Source organism: Curcuma longa, chromosome 15 (assembly GCF_044706935.1).
Source record: "Curcuma longa cultivar G26 ecotype Majalengka, Jawa Barat chromosome 15, ITB_CL_G26_1.1, whole genome shotgun sequence".
NCBI lineage: Eukaryota > Viridiplantae > Streptophyta > Magnoliopsida > Zingiberales > Zingiberaceae > Curcuma > Curcuma longa.
In genome coordinates this window covers 8,056,243-8,067,444 of record NC_133875.1, presented here as the reverse complement: position 1 = coordinate 8,067,444, position 11,202 = coordinate 8,056,243, and the positions used below count along the sequence as shown (strand labels likewise).

The 11,202-nt window shown below is 40.6% G+C and overlaps 1 protein-coding gene and 1 pseudogene across 1 annotated transcript; one reads left to right on the top strand and one right to left on the bottom strand.

Annotated features, from left to right (window-relative positions):
- The window catches only part of LOC141845947 (UPF0496 protein At3g19330-like), a 15,384-nt pseudogene extending 10,110 nt beyond the window's left edge, over window positions 1-5,274 (top strand).
- Window positions 5,275-5,418: 144 nt separating this feature from the next.
- LOC141846218 (putative cellulose synthase A catalytic subunit 5 [UDP-forming]) lies at window positions 5,419-10,941 on the bottom strand. The gene is made up of 14 exons (XM_074734216.1): window positions 10,573-10,941; window positions 10,285-10,480; window positions 9,809-10,014; window positions 9,617-9,719; window positions 9,369-9,543; window positions 8,961-9,227; window positions 8,539-8,884; window positions 8,323-8,460; window positions 8,100-8,225; window positions 7,801-8,013; window positions 7,407-7,692; window positions 6,977-7,173; window positions 6,551-6,901; window positions 5,419-6,477 (listed from the first exon to the last, which is right to left on the bottom strand). Exons 1-14 carry the CDS (start codon window positions 10,651-10,653, stop codon window positions 5,893-5,895), a joined length of 3,270 nt encoding a protein of 1,089 aa, XP_074590317.1. The 5' UTR covers window positions 10,654-10,941; the 3' UTR covers window positions 5,419-5,892.
- Between the last annotated feature and the right edge of the window lie 261 nt (window positions 10,942-11,202).

Here is an 11,202-nt window from a genome sequence, read left to right as displayed (position 1 = left end):
TTTAAAAAATATTTAAAATGTATGCTAGATTAATGCATTAATCATTTTTGATAAAATTTTCACAAACTTAATCTGGGCGTTACATTGTATTTAATTTTATTTTGCAGTAAATATAGAGCTTCAAGGTAGATTAGTGTGTGGTGTTAGAGGTGAGTAAAAATTTGATTAAATTTAAAAATTTAGTTTGATTATTTAAAAATTTTGATTATTTTTTTTTAAAATTAATTTATTCAATTCGATTTCAATTTTAAAATTTCTTATTTGATTAAATTGAATTAATTAAAATAAAAAATAATTTATAAATTTATAAAATTTTAATTAATTGATAAATTTTTTATAATATTTAAATTTTATTATTATTTTAATTAATTTAATTGAAAAATAAATTAATTGATATTTTATAGATTTAATTTATTTAATTTTTATTTAAAAATTTAATCAGTTTGATTAATTTAAAAAAATTTGATTGCGGGAAGATGGTTAGTATGTAAATGTATGATATAATTGATTTTTTTTTTAAAAAAAATGTATATTTGGCGTACGGATTAGAGTCGCCGTCAGGATCCGCCGCCGCCATTCGAGGGAGGAGGGAGGCGGATGCGAATCATTTCTCCGGAACGCCGTCGTCGGACGGCTTGATAGCGCGCGTCCTTCAGCCGAACCGGACCTCCATCGAGGAAGCCCTTCGCGGCGCGCCACCCAATCACCTCTCCCGCCTCGTTTTGGATTACTTCGACAGCAGCGAGAACACCTCCATCTTCTGCCTGTCGCTCTGCAGCGTTCTCGATAGCGCTCGCTCCATGTATGCGCCAATTGGAGATTTGATCGATATCCTCCCCTCCGCCGATGGCCATCGCGCCTGCCTGATCGACGCCCAGTGTGATTATGTTAAGAGAAGGAAAACCGAACTAGAGAAAAGAAAAAGTGGAAAGAAATAAAATTTCCTCATTGATAGTTTTCCCATAAGGGATACAATTTATAGGAATATTAAAGTGCTTGGTCAATTGACAGATTAATAAATAAACTATCAATTGACATATTATAACAGAAAAGTTCTAATCTTAATAATAAATTTTTATCGACTAATTCTCTTTTAAAACTGATCCTCTTTTACCCCCCGACAAATTCAACGGGAGATCTTTGACGTTGAGTTTGCTTGCTAGTTTGGTGAAACGTTGTCTGGACAATGGCTTTGTAAAGATATCAGCAAGTTGATCTTCTGCAGAAATATAAGAGACAGATAACTGTCGAGTTGCCACACGTTCTCGAACAAAATGAAAATCAATTTCCACATGTTTTGTACGAGCATGAAATACTGGATTTGCTGTAAGATATGTCGCTCCAATATTATCACACCAAAGTTTTGGAGGGACATTTGATGCAAGATGAAGTTCTGAAAGAAGCGATTGAAGCCAAATAATTTCAGATGTTGCATTGGCTATAGCTTTATATTCTGCCTCAGTGCTTGAACGAGATACTGTAGGTTGCTTTTTCGAATTCCATGAGATAAGATTTCGTCCAAGAAATATTGCATATCCACTAGTAGAACGTCTATCTTCAGGAGAGCTTGCCCAGTCCGCATCGCTATAAGCATGTAAGTCTCTAGAAGAATGACGATATAGAAGAAGACCATGTAAAATAGTACCTTTGAGATAACGAAGTATTCTTTTTACATTATCCCAATTTTGTTCAGATGGAGCATGCATAAATTGACAAGCACGATTAACTGCAAAAGTAATATCAGGTCGTGTGATAGTGACATATTGTAAGGCTCCAACAATACTTCGATAGAGTTGAGGATCAGACATAGCTGGAGATGATGGAGGTGCAGATAAATTATTTATAGCAATTGGTGTGGAGACCGGGCGTGCACCATCCATTTTAGCTCTTTGAAGAAGTCCAGTAATGTATTTGCTCTGAGAGAGGAGACAACCCTCACCATGTGGAATGAGTTCAATACCAAGAAAGAAACGAGCATTACCCATATCTCGAATAGGAAATTCTTGATTGAGAAGATCAAGTATAGTTGTGATGCCCTTTTGATCATTGCCGGTTAATAAAATATCATCCACATAAATAAGAAAAAAGATCATAGATCCATCATTATGTTTGTAGAAGAGAGACGAGTCTGTTTTTGATCCAGAAAATCCTTGAGCTTGTAACCAAGTAGATAATCGATGAAACCATGCACGAGGAGCTTGTCGAAGGCCATATATGGATTTCTTGAGCTGACAAACATGAGATGGAAACTGTGGATGGATAAACCCAGGTGGTTGCTCCATAAATATAGTTTGCTCAAGATGACCATGAAGAAAAGCATTAGAAATATCCAATTGTCGTATAGGCCAAGTAGAACTGACAGCTATCGATAATAATAATCTGATAGATGTAATTTTGATAACGGGGCTAAAGGTGTCATGAAAGTCAATACCTGGTTCTTGATTAAATCCTTTTGCTACAAGACGAGCTTTGTACCTTTCAAGAGAACCATCAGCTCGATGCTTGAGACGGAATACCCATTTAGAGCCCACAACATTCATGGAGGGAGTGCGTGGAACTAGAGTCCATGTTCCATTGCGAAGAAGTGCATCAAATTCTGTAGACATTGCACAACGCCAATTTGGATCCTTGTTCGCTTGTGAAAAACAAGTCGGTTCAATAGATTTTGAAGATACCACTAAAGCTTGAGGAAGGGGATATCGGGTTGCCATTGGTGGGCAACGTGCATAGATGTCACTTAAAGGAAGCATACGACGAGAATCACTATCATTTGAATCACTTGTTGATGGCGATGAGGAAGTGGGCTGACAAGGTGAATTCGACGATGAACCTGTATTATTTGGGGAGTCAGAGCCAGAAGGCATATTATCTCTGGTTGGTGAGGCTTCCAAGATTGGACACGGAATAGGATCCAACATATTATCCCCTCTGATAGTGTTAGAGCGTCTTGCTCTTGTTGGAGCAGCAACTTGAGGTGATTCGGATGATATAAGATTGTTGTTAGAGAGCCCCGGAGCAGGACCTAGGATGCCATCACCTCCGGAAATGTTAGGTGTCATCAAGAAAGTGCCACTTGTATCTGGAGGAGAGACTGGAGAAGCTGTCGAAAAAGGGAATAAAGACTCGTCAAAAGTAACATGTCGTGAAGTATATATCCGTCCTGTAGGTATATGCAAGCAACGATACCCATGATGCAAATTACTATAACCAATGAAAACACATTGTAGTGAACGAGAATCAAGTTTATGTTTAGAATAGGGGCGTAACCATGGATAACATGCGCAACCAAAAATTCGAAGAAAAGTGTAGTCAGGAGTTTGATTATAAAGTTTTTCTAAAGGGCACTTTTGATTGAGCAATGGGGTAGGAAGTCGATTTATGAGATATGTTGCAGTACAGACAGCTTCATCCCAAAATTTACGTGGAACTGATGCATGATGGAGAAGAGCTAAGGCAGTTTCAACAATATGTCTGTGTTTTCTCTCAGCAGAGCCATTTTGTTCTGGAGTATGAGGGCAAGAAACTCGATGAACAATTCCACAAGAGACAAGATGACGATGGAGAGATTGATATTCGCCTCCCCAATCAGAATGAACTGAAAGTATTTTACGATTAAAATATCTTTCAATTTGTTTTTGAAAATTACAGAATATATCTGATAAATCAGATTTTCTTCTCATAGGAAAGAGCCAAGTATATTTACTAAAATGATCAATAAAGGTAACATAATAAAGATAACCGTGGTTAGACACAATAGGTGCAGGGCCCCAAACATCTGAATGAATTAATTCAAGTGGAAAATTAGAAACATGATCAGATGAAGAGAAAGGTAGTTTATGACTTTTAGATTCCATGTAGGCCCTACATGAATGAGATGGAGGGGAGGTGGAGGAAGTAGGTAAATCATGCCCATTGATGATCGATTGAACAATGCGAAGAGAAGGATGACCAAGTCGGGCATGCCAATTTGATTTATTTGTACGCTCACCAATGAAAGCCTTGATTGAAGAATTTTGAAGATAATAAAGGCCATGTTTGATTCCCCCAGAGAATAAGATAGTATTTGTCCCGCTAGATTTTATAAAATAATGATTACGATGAAATTCAAAAATGACATCGTTATCAAAACAAAATTGATGTACGGACAATAAATTTTTTGTAATGGATGGGACGTGAAAGATGTTGCGCATGCGAAAAGTACGATTAGATAAATGAATATATGTGTTTCCAAGGTTAGTAATTTGCAAACCTGAGCCATTGCCTACCTGCACCGTGTCCGAACCATAATATGGTGTTACTTCTGTGAAGATATTGTAATCTGATGTGACATGATGAGTTGCTCCGGTGTCAATATACCATTCAGTAGAAGAAAACTCTGGTGGTTTATCAAGAGTAGGCACGGATGAGAGCGCTTTAGGATGCATAGGTGGAATAGTTGATTGTCTTAAACCTTTAGGACCACCAATAAAATTTGTGTCATATCGTCTAGGACATTGAGTACCAATATGCCCAACTCTGAGATAAATTTGACATCTACTTCGAGTATTCGACATTGAATGAAGAAAAAGAGAGAAGAGGAAAAACGATGATAAAGAAAGAGGAGAAAAATATGCGCACTTGCGGCGGTGATAGAAGCAAAATTACTATAGAAAGATGAAAAAAAAATAGAGAGATCATGGCTCTGATACCATGTTAAGAGAAGAAAAACCGAACTAGAAAAAAGAAAAAGTGGAAAGAAATAAAATTTCCTCATTTATAGTTTTTCCATGATACAATTTATAGGAATATTAAAGTGCTTGGTTAATTGACAGATTAATAAATAAATTATTAATTGACATATTATAACAGAAAAATTCTAATCTTAATAATAAATTTTTATCGACAATGTCTCTTTTAAAATTGATTCTCTTTTAGATCGAGGCGGCAGCTACGGGATTACATGGCCCAGCTCGACGCTGCCTCGCGTGGTACGTACGTGCTCAACAATGACCTGGAGACGATCGAGCGCCTGGTGGCGAGATTGCCCGCGAACGTGGAGAGTGACCAGGTGCTGGACTGCTGGTGCGTCTGTGTTTGGAGATCGCGAAGGGTCAACAATACTCAATCGAGGAGGTAGTGCGCCAGTTCCGAAGAAATCATCCCAGCGTCCTCCACCAGATCGAGGAACTCAAAGAGCATATTTGCTGCTTCTTAGCCTCAGTTAACAGTACCAGGTTGCTTCTCCTCAGGCAAACTCAACGCTTAAAGTACGCCTCTGGAATTCTTCCTTCTTAAATTATATGCGACATTCTTTTTCTAGCCAATCATGTCTTAGTTATCTTTCTATTTCATAAAAAAGGTGAAATACGCAAATTGACTTTTTTTATAAGAAGGTAAATCGAAAAATTATAATAAGAAAGATTCGATGGAACACATGGCTGAAGCACAAACAAACCTGCAATTTATGGGCTATAAAGAAATATCAGATCAACAGAGAACCAGAAGCAAAAGACAGAAGATAATCCCTCTGAGGGTTTCACATACGAGTACACAAGTTTCTTTGGGATAAGTACAGATGATGATGAAGGTGTAAGTAAATAAAATACATACTATAAATCTTCTCTCTTAATTGTATCTCGCCATAAATAAATAATTCCCCCCAAAAAAGGGGTAATAAAATCAACTAACAGAATGTTTGATGAGCCTCCTCCACCAGGTATCAGGGAAGGCATGCCTTATTGTGAAGAATCGATGTACAGATTGACTGAAATGAAGCTTGAACAAGATGGCCCTTCTCTTGCATCTGCCTGCTGTTCTTACACAAACAAGCAGCTTCACAGCTTCCATGATATGATAATGATGCCAACAAGTAAACTGTAATCCGTGAACATTCTGATAGGGGGGCTCTCATGCTCAGTTGCAGTCTAGTCCACACTCCTCCAGAAGAGGGCCATCTGATTTCGGCAAGAATGGATCAATTCGCACCCAGAGCAACGAGAAAATTGATGCAAGGAGGATGGACCAGACAATGACGATTGTTGGTGTCCGGTTCTGGCGCCCAACGAGACCTTTGAGGAAGGGATAGAGATGGACGATCACCCAGAAGGAGAAGAAGAGCTTCCCAAACAATGGCCCCCATGATTCATACCCATTGTTTATTGCATTAGAGACACCTGCTACGACGCCGATGAAGTTCACAATGAGCAAAGTTGTGGGAGGGATGAGCAGTGCGGTCCACTTGAACGTGTACAACTCGGAGAACTCTTCGTCGTCGCCGGCCTTCGATGTAACAGTGAAATCGGTGTCTATTCCAGCAAGAACCTTTAGAAGCCCCTGAAACACAGCAAAGAGATGCGAGGAAACACCTCCAATAACCCAAAACTGTTCATTTCTCCACCAGTCATCAATGCCGACGCCACTCCATCTCATTTCAAGGATGCCCGTCGCGAAGATACAAATGAAAAGCGACAAGAACCAAAGACTCGCCACGTTAGAGAGCTGCAATTTAGAACACACATCTGTAAGCCTCGGCAGAAAATTCAAAAAAGGAAAACGATAATAGCAAACCTACTTCTGGAGTGATAAATTTTCCGGTGAGCAAGCAGACAGCAGGCAAGGTACAGTATGCCAGAAGAGGAATCGAGGTCCAGGGATAGATAGTAGCATTGATATATGACATCCTTTCCAGCCATTTAAGCCCACTTCCATATCCATACCATAGAGGGCAGTGCTTGCTCAAGAAAATTTCGACGGAACCAAGAGCCCACCTGAGAACCTGGTGAAGACGATCTGAAAGATTAAGAGGAGCAGAACCTTTGAATGCAGTTCTGGACGGTACGCAATAGATAGACCTCCAACCATGGCAATGCATCTTGAAACCAGTCAATATATCTTCTGTCACTGAGCCATAGATCCATCCAATCTGCAGCGAGAAAAGAAAACTAAGAAAGATGTCTTGACTGTAAACTAGAAAAATATTCAAGACGAGATGAAGCACCTCTTTTCCCCAGTCTGTCTTGTCTTCGTAACCACAGCCAATAACGTGGATAGCTTCCTTTAACAAAGAAGCTGGAGTAGCACCTTTCGGTGTTCCACCGTTCTCTAGGAGAGTAGATGCTACAAACACAGGAGACTGCCCGAATTTCTTTTCTAACTTCTGCTCAGCTGTCATATTGTGTTTTTCAATCCCATTGCCTGTCAATAGATGAAATGTTAGCATATGGATGTTCATAAAACAACAACAACAATCAAACTTTTATTCCACAAAGTGGTTATATGAATTCTCCTACGCCATTAGGCGTAAAAATGGATGTCCATGGCCACTTGGTTTACCAGAACTAGGAGACACCATAACATGTACCGAAAGATTGCTAAATGTAAAATATGATATAAAGAACTTGAAGAAATCAATTGCATAGACATCATACCTTTAGCACCTTCTTCGACACCTTCAAGAGCATATGCTGGTCCTCCAATCTCAGCACTTTTAGAACCAGACTGTTTCTTTTCCTGCTTACTTTTTGCAGCCTTCTTCTTCTTCCTGCTACCAGTGCAGCAGCAGCAGCAGCACCATTTAGGCAAACAGTTGCAAGTCCTATTTGGAGCCTTCTTTTTCTTTGGAGCATCAGTTCCATATAGTGATTGTCTTCTAAAAACGCATCCTGTGCCTACATAAATAGGTCCTTGAATCCCATCCAAACCTTTCATATTGATCTGCATCATCATGCCTTTGTCTTAATTCTCAAAGCATGTGAATACATAAACTTCTAGTTACAGATGTATGATGAATACTCAAAGGGAACTGCAGATGCTAACACTTACATCAAAAAACACAATGTTCCGATTAGCGTATCGATCATGTCGATCGATGCCATCGAACCTCTGGGGGAACTGCACATAGCACACTCTTTTTCCCACAAGTGGATCCATCATAAAACACATTGCTTCTCGTACTGCCTTGCAATTGTTGAAGTAATGATCACAATCGACATTCAGCAGATAAGGTGCATTCGTAAGTACAGCTGAGACTCGGACCTGCCAAATGCATTACAGGAAATGAGCAAACCAAACCTGCAGCTATTTTGATATTCAAGTAGACACTTGAAAGAGCAATTGCTTACCAAAGCATTCATGGCTCCAGCCTTTTTATGGTGATTGAAACCAGGTCTTTTTTCTCTTGAGACATAGACCAAGCGCGGAAGTTCGTTCCCATCGACATCATGCCCACCACTTTGCCCCAAGAAGACCTTAAAGATATACGATTATCAGCAAAAAATGGAAATTGAATTTGCCAACAACAAAAAGAAGAAGAAGAAGAATGATAGAAGAAAGCACAAGATTTACCTGAATCATGCCTGGATGGTCACGGACATTGTTTCCAGGCCATGGTGTTCCATCCTGCATAGTCCACCCTTCTTCAGGTGCCTTCTGTGCTTTTGCAACCAGGGCATTTATTCGTACCTTGAATTCCTCATATTCTCTCTGAAAACAGAAACAATTTCAGTAACATGAATTTTATACATACATACATTGCCAGTGACATTCATAGCTATTTTGTACCTTCATTGCTCTTCTCTCCTTTACGAATGAAGGATGGACCTTATCCTTCAGATAATCGATCTTTTGCTGAAAATACCACTCAGGTGCACGAGGCTCTATATTGAATTTCTTACAAAATGGAACCCATTTCTTTGCAAACTCAGATGTTTCGGACAATGCTTCAAATGTCAGCATCGCGGCACCATCATCTGAGACATAGCAGGATACTTTTTCCACTGGGTAGTCCACAGCGAGGATCGATAGAACAGTGTTTGCAGTGATTAAAGGGGGTTCCTTCATAGGATCAACTGTACTCACAAATACATCGATTGGAGCTAATTGAGAAGGTTGCCCTTCCTTTTCATACCTAAGAACATGAATGAACAATTAGGCACAAACTGACTAAGCTAACAATGAGATTTCATGGTGACAGCATCAATCACCTTAACGATAGTCTATCAAGATAAGTTTCCCTTTCTATTGGAAGCCACTTGGGAAACTGATCGAGAATCCAAGAAAGGGCAAACCAGATTTCACAGATGACTGATATGAGCCACAATGGATATGCATCTTTTGCGGGGTTTGTAACCCGGTAATGGAAGAAGAACCCAGCAACTACAAGTCGAATTAAGATGATCATTCTGTATGGATTTATTTTACTAGAAGGGATTGGTAGTTTCCGCGACAATGGTTGCCTAGCTTCATCCATTCTACAAAGATAAAATGAAGGTCGAATTACAGTTCAGTATAAACATGCAAATTAGAATGGAAAAGTGAAGCAAACAATTATAGGAAACTATTAGAATGTGATTCTCAAAGGTTTTAGGAGTTTAACAGGCATTGGAGCTTACAATGGTAAATCAGACTCATCATCATGATTATCCCATCCTTTATCACCGCCGTGGCTCCTGGTCATCTGCAATTTCTCTTGCTTTTGCTTCCAACTCTCCATCCGCTCCTTCCATGCCACACTCCCATATCCATAAGCAGCAAGATCCTTCGAAGGGTCCATCGATCTAGGTTGCACTGTGATGAAATTGCTTTGTTAACAATTTAATTTGCGATAAGGTGTAGAATATACTAGGGGTGGTGCAAATACCTGGAAGATTGTGATCTGGAAAGGGTAGAGGATGAATCCTTTTCCCTCCACCACCCATGAAAGAAGGAACAAGGGCATGCTGCTCGGGAGGAATGTCATCGACCTGTATAACAAATATTGGAATTCATTCACCAGAATTGAAGTGCATTACAGAGCCCAAAATAACCAGAGCAATGTCTGATTCGATGATACCATCTCTCCATTGGTGAGAAGTGGGACTTGGGGCAAAGGATGAACCATATGAGGGTTGTTTATGTCACCATGTCGACCATAGCTCATGTGGCCATGCAGCATGGCCTCCGCCATGTACTGCGAGTCATGATCATCACCCCATTCAAATTCATGTTCAAGATCATCGACATCATCCTCTTCTTCATCTCCAGGCACACGAGGGCACCCTGCAAGTAGAAGCGCACTGAATACAATACAACAATCTGATGCAAGTAGGACTCAGATGAAGAGAAATCGACTACAAGGGGAATTAAAGGGTGAAACCATAGTGGAATTTAATACGAGCATGATCATCAACACAAGGATCTACCATACTACCAGAGCTTCAAGTGTTTGTATAATGTCAAATTAAAAGAGAAAATTGCAGGTAGATCTGGTAAAAAGAAAGCAGGGAGGAGAATTAGGGTTTCCTGGCTAGGTTTTCTTTCTTTATTTACCTTTGAGGCGCTTGAACCTTGTTTTGCACTGAGGGCAGACTTGGTTTCCCTCCCGGCGTTCGTACTCATAGCAAGTCCTGCAAATGGGGAACGCGCACTCGTTGCAAGCGACGAAGAGATCGCCGTCGACGGTGAGGCCGACGTCGTCGCCACAGATCTGGCAGACCTGCCCGCTCAACTGTTGCAGCGGCCTCGGCTGCAAGACAAAAAAATCGAACAAAAGTCAGATCTTGACGAAAGAAACCGATAAGTTAATTAAAAAGCAGCAGCAGCAGCAGCAGAAATTACCCCCGATTCCCCATCACGGCGGATGACAACGAGCTCGTTCCGGTTGTGCGAGCCAGCGACCAGCCCCGCGCTCGCCTCCATGCGCCGGCAAGAGGTATTACTTCAAATCTCGGGATAGAAGCAAAAAAGACAGCAACTTTATTCAAATCAAGGCGACTGCGGCGCCATTAGAGCAGCATGGTTGCATCCCTATGCTTCTTCTCTCCAGGAAGACTCGGTACTCTCAGAGCCCGCAGCAGAGGAGGCGAAGCTGCTCTTTATCTCCTCTCTCTCTCTCTCCCTCTCTGATTCACACACTCAATCTCTGTCTTTCGCGAAAGCAATGTGATGCCAGCGAGACACCACCCCCAACCCTCCCCCCTTCTCTCAATCCCACCACTACTTATTATTCTTTGCTTCTTACTTGGCACTGCACCAACCGGATCAGTAAAAACCATAAAGGAACAGGCGAATAGGGGGCAAAAAGAAGACTTTGAAGTTGGATCGATCAACTGCAATAAATAAATGGCGAGCGGAAGAACGACCGACACAGTGGCGAAGGCGACGTCTGAGCTGTCTTGTGATCCAACGCTGGAGCCAGACAGCAAAGGCAACTCGATCAATCGGCGACACCCAACACCGCAAGCACAT